This window comes from Pogoniulus pusillus, chromosome 24, assembly GCF_015220805.1.
Source record: "Pogoniulus pusillus isolate bPogPus1 chromosome 24, bPogPus1.pri, whole genome shotgun sequence".
NCBI lineage: Eukaryota > Metazoa > Chordata > Aves > Piciformes > Lybiidae > Pogoniulus > Pogoniulus pusillus.
The window spans coordinates 10,749,391-10,774,003 of NC_087287.1; the positions used below are offsets into that span (position 1 = coordinate 10,749,391).

Genomic DNA, 24,613 nt, shown 5'->3' on the forward strand with positions numbered 1-24,613 from the left:
GGAGCCACCGCCCCATCTGCCCCAGGGCATCAGAGAAGTTACAGCACATCTTTTCTGCTACACCTTCCTCTTCACTCCTGGTGTACGAATGTCTGCATCAAGCACATTTCAGTGCCTGTTCTGGCAGTGCTGCAGCTCAGTACTGGTCCAGCTTTTCCATGACAAGCTGGGTTTTCCTGCCATCAGCTCCAGAGAGGGCTGCTGGAGCAGAGGGACATCAATCAAAGGCACAGAGCAAGGATTCCTCATGCAGATGCTGCCAGACTTTCTTGTAGCTTGGATGTGCAGCTGAGGACCTCAGAGAGAGCAGAACTGCAGCATTCACAGAAGGAACACTGAGCAGGAGATCAGACCCTCCTGCCCTTGCAGTGCTCCACACAGGTCAAGAATCTGCTCTGTTGTTGAGCCTTGTTCTCACCCACCCACTGCAGCAGCTGGCATAAGCAGAGCCTGGGTATCAAGGGTGGCTGTTTCTCAGCAGAAAGCCTTGAGCTGCCAGACTCACCTGCCAAAGATCAAACCCAGCCAGAGCTCTGCTACCTTCAGGACATAATGTTCCAACTGTTCTTCCATCAACGGCAGAGAACAAGCTACAGAGCTCTGATCTCAGCCAGCCAGAAAGAAATCACCAGAGCTGGATGCCCCAGGAGCCAGCAGCCTCTGCATGGGATCCAGGCTGGTTTTCCTTCTCTGAGGAAATCAATAAACTTCTCACCAGTGAAACCTACCCAGCTGCTAGAGGAAGGATGCTTCATACATACAGACCAGCTGTGGAGCACCTCCGAGCTCCCTCAGGTGGAAAATGCTGCCGTGTGCAGGTTCCCAGTCCTGCCTTTCCCAGGACAGGTAGCGTTTGAGGATTCCAAATAAGCGATGTTTCCTTACGGACCTGCCTCATCCCAAAGTCCCCCATTATAGACAGACTGAGGAAATAAACTGTTTACCTTCATGAGCACTTCCCTCTGCTCTCCACACTGCCCTTGCTCAGTAGCCAGCCACAAACAGGGCTACAAAAGATGCTGAGGGGATTGAAGCACCTCCCTGGTGAGGAAAGACTGAGAGAATTTGAGCTTTTTAGGCTGAAATAGAGCAAACTGAGGGGGGATCTGAACAATGCTGACCAGTACTTCAAGGGTGGGTGTCAGGAGGATGGGTGCAGGCTTTGTTCAGTGGTGCCCAGCAACAGGATAAGGAGTAATGAGCACAAACTGGAACATAAGAAGTTATATCTAAACAGGAGGAGAAAGTTAAGGGTGCTGGAGCACTGGAACAGGCTGCCCAGAGAGGTGGTGGAGTCTCCATCTGCAGAAACATTCCAAACTCACATGCACGTGTTCCTGTGTGACCTTCTCTAGGTGACCCTGCCTTGGACAGGGGGAGTTGGACTTAGTCTTCAGAGGTCCTTTCCAACCCTTAGCATTCTGTGATCTTGAGTTCCAGGAAAGGTGCAGCATATCCAGCCCTGCCCTGAGGCTTCTCAGGCTGGGACAGTTTCCCTGACAAATCCAGAGCAGACATTGTTCAGACCATATCCAGAGGCAGTGCCCAGCATGTTTTCCCTACAAGCTCTGCTGCTCTCCAGAGGAGGTCTGAGGCACAGCCCAGATCCATCACTCCAAACACCTACTTTCATTAAACAAAAGTTAGGGGGAAAGCTGTGGTTGGTGAAAAAAAAGAGGGACAAAGGAAAGCATCAGTGTGCCCATTGCTGCTGCCAGCCTGGATGCCCTGTGGTGGGTCTCAGCCAAGGTCTGCACCCATCCTGTGTTGGAGACCCTTCCCAGGAGCAGAGGCCACCCAGCAAAAGGTCATTTTATTAGTGTCATGTACAGATTAGAACCTTTACCTTCCCTAGGGCTCTCCACAGCTCTTCTTAGAATAGAATCATTGAACACCAGGCTGGAACAGACCTCAAGGTTCAGCTGGTCCAACTCTTCTCTGGCAAAGCATCACCATCATTTCTCCCTAAACCCTCTCTGCTCCCACCTGTAGAGTTGTTTCCTACTGAAGGGGTTGGGGGAAGCCAGTGGAAGGATGAAACCTCCAGTCCCCCACACCAGCACTTCAGGGCAGCTTGGCTGCCTTCACCTTCTGCCTCCTGCTCAGTTATGCAGCCAAAATGCGTTGAGATGGAGACAGAGAAGATGCTGCACATGGGTGGGAAAAGAAAACCCAAACCACTAAATCCCCAGAAACACAATCCCCAAATCCACAGCCTCTGGCACAAAGCAGTTGTGGCTAATTGCAATTTTAAACCCCTCTGTTGTAGCCCAGGTCAAGCTGCCAAGAAGGGATCTCGGGTATCAAACCTCTGGGAACTGGCTGATGAAGTGGAAGCCAGGACCTCAGCCCATTTTTCCTTCCCTAACACACTCCCCTCAGATGCTGTAACTACTATATTTTTTCTGGTAGTCCCAGCTTTCCAGCATGCAAAATAAAGTTAGAAAAGGAAAATCTGGTCTCCATGATCTCTTCCAATCCTGATTCTTTGATTCAGGCTTCCCTTGTTACAGGGCATGACTCAAAAAATGAAAGCTGTGCTTCCTACATCCCACTGAGACCTGCTCAGCACAGGGAAGTCCTTCCCAGGCAGTGCTGCTGTGTGTGTGTGGGGGAAGATTTGGCACAACTCTGCTCAAGATTTATGACCCTCCCACTTCAGCCTGTCCCATGAAACGTTGACTCATTTCACCCTTAGCTTCAAGATTCTGATCAGCCCAGAAAGCCAAGGCATGATTTATGGTGTGCAGTACAGATCAGACCTCTCCAGTGCTACAGGACAGGTGCTTGTCCTGTGACGATGCCAGAGTGACAGCCACCCAAGCATCAGGATGTGCTTGGTATCAAGTTCCCAAAATGGAAGTGATTAATCTCACCAGAAGGTCACAACAGGAAATTTCACCTTCCAGTGGTAAACTGCTAAATGCCATTTCACGTGTGCCAGGCACCAGTGAGGCCACACCTTCAACACTGGGGTCAGTTTTGGGCCCCTTGCTCCAAAAAGTACACTGAGGGTCTGGAGTGGCTGCAGGGAAGGGCAATGAAGCTGGTGAAGGACCTGGTGAATGCCTGAGGAGTGGCTGAAGGACCTGGGGCTGTTCAGTCTGAACAGGAGGAGGCTGAGGGAGACCTTCTGTCTCTCTACAGCTCCCTGAAAGAAGGCCAGAACCAGGTGGGGGTCAGTCTCTTCTCCCATGGAACAAGTAACAAAACAAGAGGAAATGTCCTCAAGGGGAGGTTTAGACTGGACCCCTTGAGAGTCATCAAGGCTTGGGACAGGCTGCTCAGGGCAGTGGTAGAATTCCCATCCTTAAAGGGATTGAAACGAGAGGACACAGCCTCAGCCTCACAACCTCAGGCTGTGCCAGGGGAAATTTAGGCTGGAGGTGAGGAGAAAGTTCTTCACTGAGAGAGTCATTGGACACTGGAATGGGCTGCCCGGGGAGGTGGTGGAGTCGCTGTCCCTGGAGCTGTTCAAGGCAAGGTTGGACGTGGCACTTGGTGCCATGGTCTAGCCTTGAGCTCTGTGGTAAAGGGTTGGACTTGATGATCTGTGAGGTCTCTTCCAACCCTGATGATACTGTGAAAAGCCGTGGAGAGGTGGTGCTGAGGGACACGGGTTAACAGTGGACTGGGTAGTGTTTGGTTAATGGTTGGATTCAATCTCAACGGTCTCTTCTAAGACAATGGCACTCAGGCTTGTTTGAAAAGAACAAAATTGTTCCCTTCTTGTCCTTCTATTCATTGTTTTGGTTGACTTTTGGTGCTCAGCAATGGCTGCCTCCTGGTTTAGGCACACTGCTGACCAGCCTGCTTCCACGGCGAGATGTCCCCTGGCTGAACCTCAGCCCTGCAAGGCTGACAAGCAGCATGGCTTGTGAGCAAGATCAATCAGGATGATCACAAGGAGAGGAAAAAAAGCAAAACAAAGAAACTTTTCCTTCCATGCCACCACCCGATTCACCTCATCACAGCCCAGTTCACGGAGCAGGCAGAAGAGAGTCCACAAGTGACAAACCACAGGCAGGAAGGAGGAGTTGTGCGTTGCAGCCTCTGTGCTCCAAGGCCTCGCGGTGGTCGGGGGCTGCTCCGCCAGGGCGGCTGCTACTTAAAGGTGGCGTTGAAGGCCCTGCCGATGACGAGCCTGCGCACCTCGCTGGTGCCCGCCCCGATCTCGTACAGCTTGGCATCGCGCAGGAACCGCCCCATCGGGTACTCGTTGATGTAGCCGTTCCCACCTGCAACCCAGGAGAAGGCAAACGTCAGTTTCTTCTCTCTCGTGGCAGGGGTTGAGATGGGAGAGCTGACTGATTCTGCCCCTTGGCTCTGCTCTCCTCAGACCCCACCTGGGGTCCTGGGCGCAGTTCTGCAGCCCCCAGCACAAGAAGGACACGGAACTGTTAGAGTGAGTCCAGAGGAGGGCCACGAAGATGCTCAGAGGGCTGCAGCAGCTCTGCTAGGAGGACAGGCTACAAGAGTTGGGGCTCTTCAGCCTGGAGAAGAGAAGGCTTCAAGGAGACCTTGGAGTGGCCTTTCAGTATCTGAAGGCTGGGGAGGGGCTATTGACAAGGTCTTGTAATGGCAGGACGAGGGGTAATGAGTTTAAACTGGCAGAGGATTCTAACTAGATGTTAGGAAAGGGTTCTTTGCAGTGAGCATGGTGAGACACTGGCACAGGTTGCCCAGGAAGGTTGTGAAGCACAGAAGCACCCAATGTGATCTTTGATCAAAGATCACATTGGGTGCTTCTGTGCTTCACAACCTTCCTGGAGGTGTTCAAGGGCTGGATGAGCCATGAGTGACCTATTCTAGTGGGAGGTGTCCCTGCCCATGGCAGGGGGTTGAACTAGAAGACCTCTGAAGGTCCCTTCCAACCCAAACCACTCCAGGATTCTATGGAACAAATCCCTTCAGTGACTTACCCAGACACTGGATTCCATCCAGAGCCACCTGGGTTGCACACTCTGCCGAGTAGAGGATCACTGCAGCACAGTCCTAAGGGAGAGCCACAAGATGACTGTCAGGAAAGGAGTCTCCTGCCTGTCTCCAACCTCTGCATTGCTCTGACCTGCCCACTGCTCTACAGACACCTGCTAATGAGCCTGGGCTACCTGCTCACAAAGGCACAGGTCAGTCCCCCGGTGAGCAAGAAGCTGCAGCAGCTTTTCTGTGCCCACACAGCTCTTGTGACAGGTCTGTGAAGGCCACATGAAGACAAAAAAAGGGTAAAAACAAAGAGTGTGGCAGGGGAGCTGGTGTCACCAGCGACATCATACCCATGGGAGTCCAATCTGCATGCTCCCACTGTTAAACCCTCTGTATCCTCCTGTGGTGGAGGCCTGGTGACACTGCTGGTGTGGAGATGACATCCTGTAGTGATTGCTACGGCCCCTTCTGACAGCCAGGAGGCTGTGTCTGGGCTTCCACTAAACACCTACTGAGGCTGCTAGATCTGTGGCCTCAGAGTCACAGGACACTTTTGGGTGGAAGATATCTCTGTAGTCGTTTGCTCCAACCTTTCTCTAAGGCTACCAAGCCTGGGGCTAAACCATGTCCCTCAGCACCACAGCTGTGTCATCTGAACCCCTCCGGGGATGGGGATTCAACCACCTCCCAGGAGAGCCTGCTCCAGTCTTTGAGAAGCCTTTCACTAAAGAAGTTTCTCCTAGTTTCCAACCTATGCTTCCCCTGGTACCTATTCCATTTTCTCCTGTCTTGTTGCTTGGGAGATCAGCCACCACCCAGCTCCACCCTCCTGCCAGAGCCAGGCGGTCTCCCTTCAGCCACTTCCCACCAGTCCTGTCCTCCAGCCCCTTCCCCAGCTCTGTTACCCTTCTCTGGCAGTCTCCCTTCAGCCACTTCCCACCATTCCTGTCCTCCAGACCCTTCCCCAGCTCTGTTACCCTTCTCTGGCAGTCTCCCTTCAGCCACTTCCCACCAGCCCTGTCCTCCAGACCCTTCCCCAGCTCTGTTACCCTTCTCTGGCAGTCTCCCTTCAGCCACTTCCACCAGCCCTGTCCTCCAGACCCTTCCCCAGCTCTGTTACCCTTCTCTGGCAGTCTCCCTTCAGCCACTTCCACCATTCCTGTTCTCCAGACCCTTCCCCAGCTCTGTTACCCTTCTCTGGCAGTCTCCCTTCAGCCACTTCCACCATTCCTGTCCTCCAGACCCTTCCCCAGCTCTGTTACCCTTCTCTGGCAGTCTCCCTTCAGCCACTTCCACCATTCCTGTCCTCCAGGCCCTTCCCCAGCTCTGTTACCCTTCTCTGGCAGTCTCCCTTCAGCCATTTCCACCATTCCTGTCCTCCAGACCCTTCCCCAGCTCTGTTACCCTTCTCTGGCAGTCTCCCTTCAGCCATTTCCCACCATTCCTGTCCTCCAGCCCCTCCCCCAGCTCTGTTACCCTCCTCTGGAGCTGCCCTGGCCCCTCGATGTCCTTCTCGGGGCGAGGGCCCGAAGCGAGGCTCTGCTCTCCTCCGTGGGAGCGCAACGCCTGCCGAGCTGGGGGTGAGGCACTTCGGGCTCAGCTCTGCTGCCGGCTGGGCCCGAAGGAGAGGGAGCCCTGCAGGGCGCGGCGCAGGCCGGGGGGAGCTCACCTTGGCGTTGAAGTGCCCCTGGTCGCAGGCCTTGGCCACGTTGTAGACGTACTGCCGGCAGGCCATCAGCCGCGTGTACATGTCAGCCATCTTGCCCTGCATCAGCTGCGCAGACAGGGGCCGGGGGTGACTGTCTGCACCAGCGCCCGCTCCCCACGCCGGCCCCGGGGACAAACCAGAGGGCACAGGCTTGGCACGGAGGCAGCTGCCTGATTCCAGCCTCTCAGATGGCAGCTGCAGCCCCGCGCCCACCACCAGCAGCAGCCCCAGGTGAACAGGATCAGAGATCCCTTTGCCTTCTCGCCACACCACTACATTATGCAGCCCCACACCAAACTCCAGCCCCCACCTCTGGTGGTGTTCGAGGCCAGGCTGGATGGGGCTCTGAGCAACGCGGGTGGTGAGAGGGGTCCCTGCTGCTGTCCGCACCCCTGTGCCTGCAGGGGGGTTGGAAGGAGATGATCTTTAAGGTCCCTTCCAACCCAACCCATTCTATGACTCTCCATGCAAAGCCCACCCCGGGGCAGAGCACTTTTGTCTTCTCACTGTCAAAGAGAAAAGCAAGATGACAAAAATTTCTATTTCCCCTTCATTTTGTCTCACCTGGAAGTGGCCAATTTTCTGCCCAAATGCTTCTCTCACGTGCAGGTAGGGAATTGCATGGTCCAGAACAGCTTGCATGAGCCTAAGGAAAGCACAGACAGACAGGAAAGCAACAGAACTGTTAACTAGTAACCACTAAATCTCAGAAGGACAACCTAAGGTAAAAGGTTCTGATACCCAAAGTGATATGCTGCTGCCTTCCTGCAGCTCCAATTGACAATAAGAACAAAATCCAAAGGCCTCATTTTTCTCTCCAGTGCTCTACATATTGCTCATTTGGGACATCTTGTGGCAAGGTCCCTTGCTTCAGGGAGCTAGGATGAAGAAGCTTCCTTACAGCTGCAGCTAGGACAGTGTGTGCTGCCTTGCACCTCCAGAGACCACCAACTCATGGAGAACTGGCCAGTGCCACAAAAAAAAAGCATAGGAAAGACCACAAAGGGTGAAAAGTTCTCCTTCTGCCTGGTGGAAGGTGGTCCTTCCATGTCAGGATTGGTCCTCCTCCTGCCTGGTGGAAGGTAGTCCTTCCATGTGAGGATTAAGTCCTCCTCCTGCCTGGTGGAAGGTGGTCCTTCCATGTGAGGATTAAGTCCTCCTCCTGCCTGGTGGAAGGTAGTCCTTCCATGTGAGGATTAAGTCCTCCTCCTGCCTGGTGGAAGGTGGTCCTTCCATGTCAGGATTAGGTCCTCCTCCTGCCTGGTGGAAGGTGGTCTTTCCACATCAGGATTAGGTCCTCCTTCTTTCTGGTGGAAGGTGGTCCTTGCATGTGAGGATTAAGTCCTCCTCCTGCCTGGTGGAAGGTGGTCTTTCCACGTGAGGATTAGAACTGAGACCACTTGAGAGGACAAAAGGACTGCAGGGGAAAAATAATTCCTGGGGAGGTTAAGGACTGGGAAAATGAAGAGCCAAGCCTTTACCCAGCCCAGTGGTCCTCTGTGGGCCAGTCTGGACAGTGCTTGGACCTGAAGGAGCTGACTATTCCCAGGGTAATGCACACTGTAGGGATACACACACAAACAAGGTCCATGGCAGACTGACCACGCCTGGGAAGGTTTAATATCAAGACTGATACTTTCCAAAGCCTACTCTGCAGGGTCCATGGCCTCAGCTACATGGGAAGCCAAAGATTTCCAAGATTTCTTTCTGGCACAAACTCTTCCACCCCTTGCTCCACACAGCTGCTTCCAAACTGGTGAATCTGCATGAGGAGTGGAGAGGTGAAGAGAGCTCAAGCTGGAGCACAAGCAGAGGAAGCTGTGGAGTGCCAAAAGGACCTCTCTGGCAAACATCTATTCCAGCAGTGAGCACCTCCACCGCAGCTGGAGAACACAGCAGCTATGGGATCTCTCTGCTCCGGCCTCATCTGCAGCTCTCTTCCTTCCCACAGCTCTGGACCCAGCTTCTCCACTTCTCTCAGAAGCTGCCCTAGTATCTCAGTTCTCCACCCAAGACGCATTCTACTGAGAGCTGCAAACCCAGATGGAGACCCAGCAGGTGAGGAGATGGTGAAGGACCCTTCTGACCTTACAACCTACAAAAGATGACAAGCCCTTACCCCAGGGGCCCACCAGACAGCACAAGTCTCTCCAGGTCCAACCCACTCATCAGAACGTAGACTCCTTTGCTCAGTGTTCCCAAGACGTTTTCAGCTGCAGTGGGCAAAGGAAAGGCATTTACTTGAGTGCAAAACTGAGAGAAGCTGTTGTCAGAGGTCATCTGCTCACTGGGGAGAGGATCCAAACCTTCAGTCCCCTTCAGTTTGCCTTTTGGCCTGAGATATAAACCTTCAGGTGCTGAGTTTTGATACAAACACTCCCTACCCCTGAAAGGTCTTCTCAATCTAACTACAGCCAAAAGCAAAAGGCAGTAAAGGGTTAAAGTGCATCTACACTCGCTGCTGTTCTCTTGCCTACTTTCTGAAGAGTGAAGGGATTTCCAGAGATCTTCCAACTCAACATCTCCACTAACAAGAACAGCAGACTTAATAGCTTGGGAGGGCAAACTGGAGCCCACTTCACCACCCCATTAGATTGCACCTACCCCACACTGACAGCATTGCCACCTGCTGAGTGTCTCTAATGTATGCAAACCCTGGGCTGCTCTGCTTGGGTCACCTCTCTGAGCATTCCAAATTCAGGAACAAAAGGTGACATAGGCGCACAGCACAGAGTGGTAGTGTTGGAAATGACCTCTGGAGACTGAGCCCAAACCCCTGCTGAAGCAGGGTTACCTAGAGAAGTCACACAGGAACACAATCAGAAAGGTCTGGAATGTCTCTGGAGAGGGAGACTCCACCACCTCTCTGGGCAGCCTGTTTCAGTGCTCCAGCACCCTTAAATTAAAGGAGTTCCTCCTCATATTTAGATGAAACTCCTTTTTGTTCAAGTTTGTGGCCATTTACCCTTTGTGCTGTCACTGGGCACCACTGAACACAGACTGGTCCCATCCTCCTGACACCCACCCTTGAAGCACTGATCAGCACTGATGAAATTCCCCCTTCAGTCTGCTCTTTTCCAGCCTACAAATCCCCAATTCTCTCAGTCTTTCCTTCTCAGAGGGATGCTCCATTCCCCTCAGTGTCTTTGTAGCCCTTCGCTGTACCCTCTCCAGCAAGTCCCTGTCCTTCTCTAACTGGAGAGCCCAGAACCGGACACAGCACTCCCATCAAAGCTCAGCACTTGTCAGAGTGATGGGTATTGGCCTTCTGAGGCTGGAGAACACAAACAGTCATCAGCCCTCCTGCCACGAGAGGGGCGGAACAGAGCATCGCAGATCTTATCAATAAACGTTCTGTGCAAAGGGACCAGCAAAACAGTCACAATGGGTTGGGAAAAACCCTGCCCAAACCCTTTCACTTTGGGACAATCTGAAGCAGGAGCTGATGCTATCAGGTATATATAAAAAAAAAGAAGCAGGAACAAAAAGCTCATCTCAGCAAGGCTCTGCTCTTACAACTGGGAGAGAACTTGAAGCCTAACAACTGTGCTTTGTAGACAGGCAGAGATTATCCATTGATCACACCATGCAGGAGAGCTGCCATACACTGCAGGCTTTGATCACCAGAGATCTGAGAGGTGTGATATGCAAAGTGAAAATGAGACAGGACGTGGACACCTGCAGATGGTCTCCTGAAATAAATCATCAACTTTTTTTCAGTGGCACAAGCTCAGGGACTGCATTGCCTCCTGCTTATTTAAAAGGTTACTGATGGAATGTCTGGAGAAGGGCAGCCTCTGCAGGGACATCATCGTGGTGTCAGGGACACCATCGTGGTACTGGAGCTAGGAAGAGGAACGATCACACAGGATCGCAGAGCGGTAAGGGCTGAAAGGGATCTGGAGATCATGGAGTCCAATCCCCCTGCCAAGGCAGGGTCACCTAGATGAGGTCACACAGGAACATATCCAGGTGGGTTTGGAATGTCTCCAGAGATGGAGACTTGACCTCTCTGAGCAACCTGCTCCAGGACACTGTCCCCCTTAAAGGAGCTCTTCCTCCATGTTTAAAGGGAACTTACGTTTAGATGGAACTCATGTTCAGTTTGTGTCCATCACACCTTGTCTTGTCACTGGGAATGTTTCTGGAGATAAAACAAACTGCCAGGCAAAGAAGCTCTCCTGCACTCAAGTTGGGAAGCAAACATGTTTCTTTAGAAGCCTCACTTCAGCTTTGCAGAAGCAGAGATTAAGAGTTAGGTCCACGAGGGTGAAACAGGCATGACCTAACCAGGGCTGTGCTCCCTCACTGCAATCCAGCAGATTACACTTTTCCAGTTCCACCAGCTCTCTCCTGGCTGCCAAAGAGCAGATAACAATCTGCAAAGCCCTCTAGGTCTGAACATGCATGTAATTAGTGATCCAACTTATCTGATCAAGAAGACAGGAAAGCACCACCTGCATGCTGCCACATTTGAACCCAACTCACCTGGGATCTTGCAGTCTTCAAAGATCAATTCACAGGTGTTAGACCCCCTCATTCCCAGCTTGTCCAGCTTCTGGGCTGTGCTGAAACCTGGCATTCCCTGCCAGGTGAGGACAGAATTATAGGATTGTGTAAGTTGGAAATGACCTTTAAGATCATCAAGCCCAACAATTAACCCAGCCCTGCCAAGTCCACCACTAAAGCACATCCCTCAGCACCACATCTATGTGTCTAGCATGGCCTCAAATAATTATAAGGGAGGAACTCCTCCCAACAAATTCCTGTTTTCCAAGGGCTCCCCACTGACCAGTCTGTTTCTGCTCACTTTGGCCTGCTCTGATTTGCATGTTTGGATCATTTCAACATTCCAAAGAAGCAGTGCAAGAAAATCAGAGGGAGAAGTTAATATTCTAATGCCTTGGCTTAAGAAAACTCACCACACAGAGATAGGCAGTGGGATAGCAGGACATATTAACAAGGCCCTCCAATAGTTCTGACAACTTTGGTCACAAGCCCTTTAGTATTAGAATCTTGTCCATTTCCTCTCTGTTTCTAGCTCTGAAGACTGGCTGCTTGCTTGGATACCAAAATCCAGCAGTGCCCAGCCAGAAGCACAGTGTGCCACGTGCCTGGGGCAGAGGACTAAGCTCTCAGAATGGTAGGGGTTGGAAGGGACCTCTACATACCAGAGAGACAAGAAGCAACAGCTATGAACTGGAACATAGAAGGTTTCACGTCAACATAAGGAAAAACTTGTTTAGAGCGAGGATGACTGAGCCCTGGAGCAGGCTGCCCAGAGAGGCTGTGGAGTTCTCCTTCTCTGGAGACTTTCCAAACCCACTTGGATGCATTCCTGTGCAGAGCACCCTAGAGGCTCCTGCTCTGGCAGGGAGGTTGGACGTGATGATCTCTGGAGGTCACTTCAAACCTCTGAAGTTGTGTGACTCTGCGAGGCCAACCCCCCCTTGCCAAGGCAGGGTCACCTAGAGAAGGTGTGTTTGGAATCTCTTCAGCAATGGAGACTCCAACACCTCTCTGGACAGCCTGCTCCAGAGTTCCATCACCCTTAAATTAAAGAAGTTCCTCCTCGTGTTTAGATGGAACTTCTAATGCTATAGTTTGTGCCCATTACCCCTTGTCCTATCACTGGGCACCACTGAAATATCTCCTGGGCTTGTAAAATGCAGGCAGAAAGTAGTTTGTCTTTTAGCAGTAGGTTGACAGTTAAAGAAAACCAGCTGGCTGCTACAGGAGGGTGAAGAAGCTGGCCTCATAAAGCACAGTGCAACAGGCCAGTGAGGGGGAGCCCACCTACCCTCTCCACGATGAACGCCGTTATACCGTGGGAGGCTGGCACAGCATTGACATCAGTTTTGGCATAAACAATCAGCACATCTGCATCTGGCCCATTGGTGATCCAAAATTTGTTGCCATTCAGAACAAAGTAGTCTCCTAGAAGCAATGAGATGCAAACTGTTAGCTCAGAGCAGAGCAATACCTATGGCCTCACTCTATTTAGTTCAAAAAAGGCTTCTAAGGATGCTCCTTAAGAGCCCCTCCCAAACAGCAGGTGCAAATCCTTACCAGGTTCAAGAGAACTCATTTCCTTCATTTCTGGAATGTCTCCAAAGATGGAGACTTGACCTCTCTGAGCAACCTGCTCCAGGACACTGTCCCCCTTAAAGGAGTTCTTCTCCTTTAAGGAGACAGTTTAGCAAAGGCCTGGTAAGTATCAGACGTCTAACACTGGTTCCATCATAGAATGTATCAGGTTGGAAGGGACCTTTGAGAAGGTCATCTTGTCCAACTCCTCTGCAGCAAGCAGAGGCAGATTCATAGAATGGTTTAGACTGGAAGGGACCCTGAAGATCATGTAGCTCCAACCCCCTGACACAGCCAGGGACACCTCCCACTAGACCAGGTTGCTCAAGACCTCATCCGGCCTGGTCTTGAACACCTCCAGGGAAGGGACATCCATGACCTCCCTGAGCATCCTGTTCCAGTGTCTCCCCACCCTCACTGTCAAGAATTTCCTCCTCATCTCCAGTCTAATTCTGCCCTCCTCTACATCTCCAACGAGAGCAGGTGGCTCAGGGCCCCATCAAGTTTAGCCTTGATTCTTTTCCAGGATGGGGCCCCAACCACACAATCTGTTGCAGTATTTCACCACTGCCTGTGAAGAACATCCTCATTGTATCAGCAAGTTTGCAGATGACACCAAGATGTGTGGCACAGTCGACTTGCTAGAGGGCAGGGATGCCAGCCAGAGGGACCTGGACAGGCTGGAGAGGTGTGCCCAGGCCAATCTTATGAAGTTCAACGAGGCCAAGTGTAAGGTCCTGCACAGATCCAGGCTGGGTGGCTGAGAGCAGCCCTGAAGAAAAGGCCCTGGGGGTCTGAGTTGATGAAAAGCTCAACAGGAGCCTGCAGTGTGAGTGCAGCCCAGACAGCAACCCTGTGCTGGGCTGCAGCAAGAGCAGTGTGGGCAGCAGGGCAAAGGAGGGAATTCTGCCCCTTTGCTTTGCTCTCCTCAGACCCCACCTGGGGTCCTGTGTGCAGTTCTGCAGCCCCCAACACAAGAAGGACATGGAGCCAGTCCAGAGAAGGGACACAAAGATGCTCAGAGGGCTGCAGCAGCTCTGCTAGGAGGATAGGCTACAAGAGCTGGGGCTCTTCAGCCTGGAGAAGAGAAGGCTTCAAGGAGACCTTGTAGTAGCCTTCCAGTATCTGAAGGGGGGGCTACAGGAAGGCTGAGGAGGGACTACTAACAAGGTCTTGTAATGACAGGATGAGTAGTAATGGGTTTAAACTGGCAGAGGGGAGATTTAAACTGGGTGTTAGGAAGTTCTTTCCAGTGAGGGTGGTGAGACACTGGCACAGGTTGCCCAGGGAGGCTGTGGATGCTTTCTCCCTGGAGGTGTTCCAGGCCAGGATGGACAAGGCCCTGAGTGACCTGTTCTAGTGTTAGGTGTCCCTGCCTATGGCAGGGTTGGAACTGGATGATCCTTGAGGTCCCTTCCAACCCAAGCCATTCTGTGATTCTTTGTATTATATCACCAATCTCCACCACCACAATCAGAAGTTCATTTTTGGACCTTCAACCCATGTGTCTTCACTACCTGGGTTTAACACATGCTGCATCTCCTGGGATGCAGGACAAGCCTGCACACATGGCTTGCAGTACTCAAGACCAAGCACACTACATCCACAGTTTTGGGGAGGTGTCCAAACTCCCAGGAGATAACATTTACACCAGTTATTTCTCCAGGCAGCACGTGATGGGCTTCACCTTTCTTATCTGCTCTCATCTTCATGGACACAACATCTGATCCAGAATTGGGTTCACTCATTGCCAAGGCTCCAATGTGCTCCCCACTGATGAGCTGGAAGAAGAGATCAAATTAAGGATGGGGAACAGCAGCAGCCTTACTTTTGTCCCCTCCTTAGCCTTCCCTTTGTTGTCCTGCTCTGCACCTCCACAGCAGTTGATCCACAGAACTGCTGATCCTGTAAAGTCCTAGCAAGGAACTTCTTGCGCTGCAGTGCCGAGGGAAAGAACAAGTCCCAGTGGGATGAGGACAACTTGGCTCCTGCCCAAGCTATGCTAGCACAGACCTGCCCATAGCACATCTTCTCCAGGAAGGTGTCAGAAGAACCATGCAGGTAGCCATAGGCCTTTCAGAGGCTTCTTGTCCTGCATTTTTGCCTTTTCCCACAAACTGGAGTTGTGAAATCTAACAGACCAATGAGGGGGGTGAAAAGAGATTACCAAGTTCACAGCTTCACAGACTGGTTTAGGTTGGAAGAGACCTTGAAGATCATCCAGTTCCAAGCCCCCTGCCATGGACAGGGACACCTCCCACTAACCCAGGTTGCTCAAGGCCCCACACAACCTGGCCTTGAACGCCTCCAGGGAGGAGGCATCCACAGCCTCCCTGGGCAACCTGTTCCAGTGCCTCACCAGCCACATTGTGAAGAATTTCTTCCTGATCTCCAGACTAATTCTCCTTTCTTCCAGCTTAAAGCCATCAGCCCTCGTCCTATCACTGCAAGTTCCCAACAGTGTTCTCACAGCCCAGTCCCCTCACACTCAACAGCAGATGGACACTCTGTCTGTGCCTGCTCATACCAGGCTCTGGCATACTTGCCACTTCCTCTTCACTGTTCCTTTCATCTTGTCCTTTTCTCCATGCCTTTCCCCCCTCCCCCTCTCTCTCCTGTGTAGTTTTATCATCTTCTCCCCCTTTTGATCTTGTTTTATTAAAACCAGACTCAATGCTTAGGAGATATGTTCAACCAATCTGATCCAACACTGCATTTCATAAAATCACAGAACTGTTGAGGCTGGAAGAGACCTTTAAGATCCTTAGGTCAAGCCACTCCCCTGGAGCTCACAGTCCCACCACTGCCACTAAGCCACCTCCCTCAGCACAGCATCCACGCCGCTTTTAAACCCCTCCAGCCACGGTGACTGCACCAGCAAGCTGGGCAGCCGGCTCCAGTGTTTCACCGCCCTAAGGCTGGCTGACTGCAACCAGCTAAGTGCTTCAGTTGCTGCCCAGCAGGGCAGCTCCTCACCCTTGCAATGCTTTCCAGTCCCCCCCATTTCCAACCACACACCTTGGGCAAGTACTTGTGCTTCTGGGCCTCGTTCCCGTTACGCACGAGCTGGTTGATGCAGAGGTTGGAGTGGGCACCATAACTGAGTCCCACAGCTGCTGATGCACGAGAAATTTCCTCCATCACCAGCACGTGGTCCAGATAACCCAAAGCAGATCCACCATATTCCGCTGCAAAGAGAAGAGAACTCCCACATGAACACCATGCAGCACAGCATGAGGTCCCAGGACTGGGCTTAGCCTTAAATTGAGACCTGAGACACTTGGAAATAAGTTCTGTTTTGGACTGACACTGTCCCTGAACTGGGCACCTCTGGTTTTCTCCATCCTCTCTGAATTTCAGTTTGCTTATCTTAAAGGCACAGTGATGACAGTCCTGCAGTAAAATCAATAATTTGCTTTTACAGCACAGTTTTACCCCTGTGACATGCACAAGGATGCATCTAAACCATGCTACTGACACTTGCACAGCAGTGAGTCCTTCTTGGCAATCATCTGCAAGTGCAGCCTTCATCTTAACACAAAGGTTAAATCCCAAAGTGGCAACTTGTACTAGGTGAGAGGACAAAGGAACATAGGACTGTGAAGTCATAGAATGGTAGGGGTTGGAAGGGACCTCTGGAGATCATCTAGTCTAGCCCTCCTGCCATGTGTTTGTCATTACAAGGACCTCCAAAGTGCTCAGAGTGTGGGACACCAGGGGCTTCTCTGTGCCCACCAATATGCAGGGGACAATTCAGAATGAGAATCATCCAGCACTGTAACTGCTGCAGTTCATCAGTGGCACAAAAGTGGATTTTAAGAGAGGATGAAGTGAGACAGAGCAGGGTGATCACAGCTGAGAATCTAGCCAGGCACACGGAGCTGAGTCTAAAATCAGTGGCAAAGATGAAAGGGAGAGAGAGGAGGCAGGAAAAAAGGCTGATAAATGCATAATGGCCTTGAGCAGCTGACAGCCTACATAAATATACACATCTATCTACCTACACACACCTTTGTAGACACACAAACACAGTCCCATCCCCATGTAAAAGCTTTGTTCTGCAGGCAAGCAGCAAGCGATTGCACTGCTAGGAGAAGAACTACAAGAGGAGGACATCAATATCATGAAGCAGTCAGGGAGGTAAACCAGCAGCACTTACTTGTCATCAGCATGGATGCTGGAAGCAAGCAGCAACGTGGTTAGAGGTGTGTTGGTATGCTCAGAGCAAGCAAAGAGCTGAGCACATAGCCTGGGCTCAAGGAGGGTCACTGCCCCACCCCACCAGAGTCACTCTGGCCACTGGCATTAACGGGGCCTTTCCTCCCAGGTCACTCATTCTGACTCCTGGCTTTATCTGCAGGGCTCTTCATCCTCTGAAATCACAGTCTGGGAAGGGACCCTCAAAGGCCATCTTGTCCAACCCTCCTGCAGCCAGCAGGGACATCTCCAACTAGAGCAGGTTGCTCAGAGCTCCAGCACATGAGCCCTTGCAAGCTGTTCCTCCCCAGCCTTTCTGTGGGTCCCCTTCAGATACTGAAATGCAGCTCTAAGGTGTGTCTGGAGTCTTCTCTTCTCCTGACTGAACAATTCCAACTCTTTCAGCCTGTCTTTGTAGGAGGGGTGCTTTGCTCCACTGATCCTCTTCACGGCTCCCCCTGGACCTGCTCCAGCAGGTCTATACCCTTTTAGTGTTGGAGTCCCCATAGCTGGACACAGCATTCCAGGTCAGGTCCCCCCAGAGCAGAGTGGCAGAATCACCTCTCTCGACCTGCTGGCCACACTGCTTTTGATGCAGCCCAGGCTGCCATTGGCCTTCTGGGCTACAAGTGCACATTGCTGGCTCCTGTCCAGCTTCTCACCCACCAGCACCATCAAGTCCTTTTCTGCAGGGCTGCTCCCAATCTCATCATTCCCCCAACCGGGGCTGATATCCAACATCACCCTGACACCGGTGTAGGACCTGCCACTTTGCCTTACTGAACCTTGTGAGATTCAACTCAGCCTGCTTTTCCAGCCTGTCCAGCTTCCTCTGGACAACAGCCCACCCTTCAGTCTCAGCTTGGTATCATCAGTAAGCTTGCTGAGGGTGCCTTTGACCTTGCTGTGACTGTATCATTGATTTTGCTACATCAGAGCTTGGGGGTTTACTAGCAATACTCTAAAAGAGAGGTTTCTGTTCGTTCCTTTTGGACATCGTTGGTGCAGTTGCCTCAAGGAAGGAAAGGTAACTCCCTCTGTGTGAGCCCACGACTACAAGAAAACAATCCTGCCAGACTGCTCCTCATATAACCCAAACCAGGGTGTTATTTGGGGTGGTGCTGCCCCTTCAGAATCACCCTTGAGATGTGACAGGTCTGTATTGTCCTTCCACAGCAGCTATAGATTTGCATTTCTTAACTCAGCTCTGTACAAAACAAACAGAAAATTACAGACCAAGGCAGTTTTCTTACTTATAAGAAGAAAACTAAAAGCACTGCTACTTAAAATGCTTCCTTAACAGGCTTGATCAACACACATCCATTTAATTCAGCACACCCCTTCATAAGATTTCACATCATCTTTACATCCTAAATCTCAGTTTCCAGCTCCTGCAGCAAAACCAGTGCCAGTAGAGAAAGTTCACTCAACGGTACCACCAAAAACAAGGCAAAAAAAATCTAGGCATAGGAGGGTTTTAGAGACAAATCTTTAAGGAAATCAGAAAGGACAGGACTCATGAGGGGAGGGCTTATTTATAGTGTGGGAAACTGCTGTAAGCCTCAGGCACAAGATCAAAGAAGAAAGAAGGCAAGAGTGAGAAGAAACAGGAGCAGCAGTAAATTGGGAAGAGTGAAGAGAAAAAGCAAGCAGAAATCCAGCCTCTTTCAGACTGCCTTAGAGCCACTGAAAGAAATGCAGAGGCATTATCTCAAGGCATTGCTATTCAGCTTGCTCCTGCAGCAGCCTTTGCAAACAACCACCACCACCCCCCCCCAAGAAACACAGACTTTATGATGGGGAAATAAAGGCCCCATTGGCTGCTTTTTCTCCGCTAAGGGCTTCTCCTCATTACGCTGCGTTAGCGCATTCAGCGCGCCCTCAGCAGCCTCAGCCATCTACCACAGCAATCAAAACACTTTTCAGCTAACCTGGAGAAGGCTGAATAAGATTTACCCTGATTTTTGTTTATTCTGGCTGGTTGGAGGTGGTCAGCTCTCCATTAGTTATGGCAGCTTTTCCCAGCATGGTTTGACAGGCTCTAACTTCTCCTATTAGAGATGGATGTTTGCTCTAGGATACTTTGATCTATAGCTCCTGCTCTTCTAACAGCTGTGGCAAATGCTTCACGTTGGAGAGGTAGCAAACAAGTTCAAGTTATAGCTGGAGGAACCATTTCTGAACAGAATTATAACAAGGACAAAAACTTTAACAAGGACATAGTGCAGTAGGGGAAAAGATTTGGAGTCAGTGAAGAGGAACAAAAGTTCATAGAACCATAGAATTATTCGGGTTGGAAAAGACTTCTAAGATCATCGAGTCCAACCCTCACTCCAACACCACCAGGGCTACTAAACCACGTCCCCAAGTGCCATGTCCACATGTTTCTTGAGCACCTCCAAGGATGGCGACTCCACCACCCCCGTGGGCAGTTTGTTCCAATGCCTGATCACTCTCGCAGAAAAGAAATTGTTTGTAATCTCCAACCTAAACCTCCCCTGGCACAATTTCAGGCCATTGTCTCCTGCTCTATCACCTGATACTAGGGAGAAGAGACCAACTCCTACCTCACTCTCAGCTCCTTTCAGAAGTTGTGGAGGGCTAAAGACTTCTAAAACCATGAGGATTGGAGGTTCTGGACAAGATGGATGTGGTGTCACTGACAAGGCTATTATACAGTCACAGAACCCCAGACTGGTTTGGGTGGACTCAAAGATGAGCTTTAAAGCTCATCCAGTCCATCCCCCATGCAGTCCTTGGGGACATCTGTAGCTAGTGCAGGTTTCTCAGAGTCCCAAACAGCCTGGAATGGTTCCAGGGACAGGGCATCTCCCAACAATCTGGGCAGCCTGGGCCAGGATCTCATCACCCTTCCTTCTCTCTAGTTTGAATGAATCTCCCTCTTTTAGTTTCAAACCATCATCCCTTGTCCTGTCACAAGAGGCCAAGGCTGAGCTGGAAAGGGGTAAGGGCTCTCTCATCCTTTTTGAAGAATCACATGCCAGAAAATAACAGTAGGAACAGACTTACCAGGAGCTGTGATCCCCAGAACTCCCAGTTCCCCAAGCTTCTTCCAAAACTCCTAGAAATACAGAAGAAGCCATCAGTCCAGCCTCCCAGTCAGGGCACCAACATGAGAAGTCTTCCCAGGTACTTCACCAGAGACACCAATTTACCTTCTCCTGGTGCTCCCCCAGACTTCCTCAAGTGCTTCCTCCCTTGGACTCAGAACTCAGACAGACTCAAGGACCTTAGTTATGCAGAGGTGGGAGTAGCCTGCTGAATTCAGAGAAGACTCACAAGCTAAATTTAATTCTGGGAGGATGGGTCCTAAGATTTAACTCACTGCCCAGTTTGAGGAAAGTTTTGGTGAATTAAACTCTGCTCTTAATTAAAAAAACTGCACTTTGGGGCTTTCATACACTACTGTTGATATAGATTACTTAGGATGTTATGTTTGTCTTTTACCTCATCTCTCTGTGGACCTATCAGCCTGTAGCTGCTGCAAACAGCAGTTACCCACAACCAAAATCCTGGAAACAGGTGGAAAAGTTGCTATTTTGCTGACACTTTAACCCTCTTCTAGTAAAACACAAACCACTAAGCCAAGGGGGCTTCCTTAAGAGAGATACAAAAGAGAAGCTGTTACAGCTGGGGCAGACAGAGGTGCTGCCCACCTTGCAGGCTGTGACCACAGCAGAGAATCTGGCGGTGCTTTGGCCTCATCAAGCTGAAGGAGCTGAGTGCATAGGCACATAACTTGCAGGCTTTCAGGGCTGCCAGGACACAGAGGAGAACTGGACAGTGTCACTGAGCCTTGTGTAGGTGGATACTGCTGAGAGAATCCAGCACAGAGCCACAAAGATGATGAAGGGAGTAGAACATCTCTCTTATGAAGAGAGACTGAGGGAGCTGAGGCTTGGAGAAGAGGAGCCTGAAGAGGTGACCTCAGCAATGTTTATAAATATGTAAAGGGTGAGTGTCAGGAGGCTGGAGCCAGGCTCTGCTGGGTGATGCCTAACAACAGGGTAAGGGGCAATGGGTGGAAGCTGAGGCACAGGAACTTTCATGTAAGCACAAGGAGGGTGGTAGAACACCAGAACAGGCTGCCCTGGGGGTTGTGGAGTCTCTCTGGAGATACTCAAAACCCTTCTGGACGCGCTCCTGTGTGATCTGGTAGAGGTGATCCTGCTCTGTCAGGGGGTTGGACTGGATGAGCTTTCAAGGTCCCTTCCAGCCCCTGACATTCTGTGATTCTGTGTGCTGCTGCAGAGTTCACCTGTTTGGAGGTGAGCTGTTCTCCTTGGCCACCAGCTCCTTCATTTCCTACTTACCCAGATTTACCACCTGAGCAAAACCAGCACGAGTCCAGACACAGAGCTGCCAGATGGATTGAGACATCCACATCAGCTCTGTCTACAACGTGGCAGCAGAGTAAAAGGGAAGCCCTGACATATTTCAGCAGCAAAGGATGTTCCCAGTGAGAAGCAGACCTACACTGGTGGGGCCATCTCCTTGCTGCTGCTTCAGACTGCAGCTTCTCCTCCATCACATGATAGACGTGCAGGTGAGGGCTCGGCACAAGACAATTACCAGTGAAGAGTCTCCAGAGACTTCAAAGAATATGATCATAGAAAAGAATCACAGAATGGTTTGGGTTGGAAAGGACCTTAAAGATCATCTAGTTTTGATCCCCTGCCATGGACAGGGACACTCCCCACTAGACCAGGTTGTTCAAGGCCTCATTCAACCTGGCCTTGAACACCTCCAGGAAGGATGCATTCACAACCTCCCTGGGCAACCTGTTCCAGTGCTTCTCCACCCTCATGGTGAAGAATTTCTTCCTAATCTCCACTCTACACCTCCCCTCTTCCAGCTCAGAGCCATTGCCCCTTGTGCTATCACTGCAAGCCCTTGTAGAAAGTCCTTCCCCAGCCTTCCTGTAGGTCATTTTCAGTTATTAAAATACAGCTACCCGGAGCCTTCTCCAGGCTAAGTCCCAACTCTATCAGCCTGTCCCGATAGCTGCAGTCCTCTGATCATCTTTGCAGCCTCCTGTGGACCCACTCCAACAATTCCATGTCCTTCTTGTGGTGGAGGCCCCAGAAGTGGACACAGTACTGCAGGCAGGGGTCTCAGCAGAGAGTCTCTCTCAGTGGGAGAATCGCCTCCCAGGTCCTGCTGGCTGGGTAGCTCTGGATGACATCTGGTGCACCAGACTAAATTTATATACTTCACTTCAAAGCGCTGCCTATAGCCCTGAAACCATCAACATCAGAGCTCCAGGAAAGCCCAGCAGATGTTCTGAGCTTTTAAAGTCTTGTGGAGCTTATGAAAGCTGATAGTTGGATCTCTCACGTTCATCCATCAAACGCTCCTGCTGCACAGAATTTGGGCGGGTTTATGAGGAAGGCTCAGCTCGACAGCTCCACACTGCAACCTTTGCCCACAGGACTCTCTTTGCAGCATAAATTTGAGAAGAAAGCCAAGGTGTCCAAGGGTCCCAGGTAAAAACACACATTAGAGAAGATGTCTGAGAGCCATCCAGATATCCCACGATGAGAACCTAAACAAGACCACTATCAATGTTTTTTTTTTCCAGGCTGCCTGGCTTCCACCCCAGGTTGCTGAAAGTTGTTAACAAAAGATGAGACAGGAAATCAAAAACTTGTGAACTCCTTGGCTTTCAAGTTTGAAAAGCTAATCCACGTGTGGCTGCGGGTTGAGGTTCTCTGTCTGGGCTTAGGCACAGATCAAAGCCCAGATGGGCTGTCACCCCTCTCTGCTTTAAACACACATGAAATACTTGCCCGCATCTCCTTGAATTCATTGTCCTGGTCAATCTGTTGGGCCTTTGGAGCCAAATGTTCTTGACAGAACTTTGTCATGGTCTGTCTAAGCTGGGAAAGAGATCGGGAGAAACAGATAGGTTACATCTCATCAATAGCTTGCTGCTGTCATCCCTAAGATACTGCCAATATTCACCTGCCAGGTGACTACAGGATCATAGAATCAGAGTGGTTTGGGTTGGAAGTGACCTCAACGATCACCCAAGTTCTAATCTTCCCCGTCACAAACAGGGACACCTTCCACTAGAACAGGTTGCTCAAGGCCTCATCCAACCTAGTATTGAACACCTGCAGGGAAGGAGCATCCACAATCTCCCTGGGCAACCTGTTCCAGTGTCTCACCACCCTCACTGGAAAGAGCTTCTTCCTAACATCTAGTTTAAGTCTCCCCTCTGTGAGCATGAAACCATTACTCCTTGTCCAGTCATTAGAAGACCTTGTAAATAGTCCCTCAAAGCCCCATCCAACCTGGCCTTGAACACCCCTAGGGAGGACTCCCAAACACAAAAGCACAAAGCCACAATGAAATGGATGTTTTGGGTCACTGTCTGAAATATATGAAAGCCCCATGAGTTCTTTGAAGATCAGAGACTGATGTACTGAAGGTCCTCTCAGCACTTAATCTCCTGCCTTTCCCCAACTGCTACTGCCGAGAAAAGCTTGTCATGTATCACCCCAAGCCAGTAGCTGCTTATGCCTTCATTTAGTTATATGCAGATGCCTGTAACATGTATGTACACTGATTAAACTGTGCTGGTGTATCCACCTGAAATGACATTACTCATCCTGCTTTCTTCACAGAGAGTAGTTGATGGAAGCAGGTATGTTTGGTGAGGTGTTAGAAGTCCCTAAATCTGTGCCCAGATAGTAAAATCTAAACACTCAGAAACATGGAAGTGGGTAAGAGTGGCTGGAAACTGCCCAGTAAAGACTTGGGGGTGTTGGTCAACAGCTGGATGAGCCAGCAGTGTGCCCACGTGGCCAAGAAGGCCACCAGTATCCTGAACTGGATCAGCAAGAGTGTGGACAGCACACCAGGGCAGGGATTTCTCCCTGAGCCACACCTTGAGCACTGGGTTCAGTTTTGGCCCTATGCTCCAAGAAAGATATCAAGTGACTGGAGCAGGTACAGAGAAGGGCAACGGAACTGTTGAAAGGTCTGGAGAACAAGGGACAGGAGCTGAGAACTGGAGAAAAAGAGGCTGAGGGGAGACCTTCTGGCTCTCTGCAACTCCCTGAAAGGAAGCTGGAGACAGGTGGGTGTCGGCCTCTTCCCCCTAGGAGCATGCAATGCGGCAAGAGGAGCAGCCTACTGCTGCCCCCGGGCAGGTTTGGACTGGACGTGATGCGTAAGGCCCCGGCCCAGGCCTCCCCGGAGATGCTGAGCCCCCTCCCCATGTGCCCAGGCCCCCCTTGCCCCGGCAGCGGTCGCACCGCGCCCCCTCTGCGAGCCCTCCCATTGGCCAGCTCAGCTCTCCCTCAGCCAATCAGTGCCCGACACACCCCCGCACAGCGACACGCCACGCCCCGGCCGCCGCGGTCCCTGCCGCCGCCGCTGCAACCGGCAGCAGCGGGGCCACCGCCGGCCGCTACCTGCCGCTGCTCCGCGCTCAGCCCGTTCACTGTGTCGTCCACCGCCAGCCCCGCGCAGCCCCGCCGCAGCACCCACAGCGTCTGGCAGCGCCGGGCTCCGCGCAGCCCCGCACCGAGCGCTGCCCGCCTGGCCACTGCCATGACCGTCGCCGCCATAGCTACCCCCAGGCCCCCCACCCTCTGCGCAGGCGCGGCCCGGCTCCGGGGGAAGAGCTTCGCCCCTCCGCCCCGCCTCTCCGGTGGGAGGAAGGAG

At 51.4% G+C, this 24,613-nt stretch overlaps 1 protein-coding gene across 1 annotated transcript; it reads right to left on the reverse strand.

Annotated features, from left to right (window-relative positions):
* Window positions 1–1,688: 1,688 nt before the first annotated feature.
* Window positions 1,689–24,557, reverse strand: IVD (isovaleryl-CoA dehydrogenase). Its single transcript, XM_064163555.1, has 12 exons — window positions 24,361–24,557; window positions 22,729–22,818; window positions 19,949–20,000; window positions 15,740–15,909; window positions 14,409–14,502; window positions 12,435–12,571; window positions 11,123–11,219; window positions 8,754–8,847; window positions 7,199–7,280; window positions 6,596–6,700; window positions 4,923–4,995; window positions 1,689–4,238 (listed from the first exon to the last, which is right to left on the reverse strand). The coding sequence occupies exons 1-12, from the start codon at window positions 24,514–24,516 to the stop codon at window positions 4,105–4,107; spliced, it is 1,284 nt and encodes a 427-aa protein (XP_064019625.1). The 5' UTR covers window positions 24,517–24,557; the 3' UTR covers window positions 1,689–4,104.
* Between the last annotated feature and the right edge of the window lie 56 nt (window positions 24,558–24,613).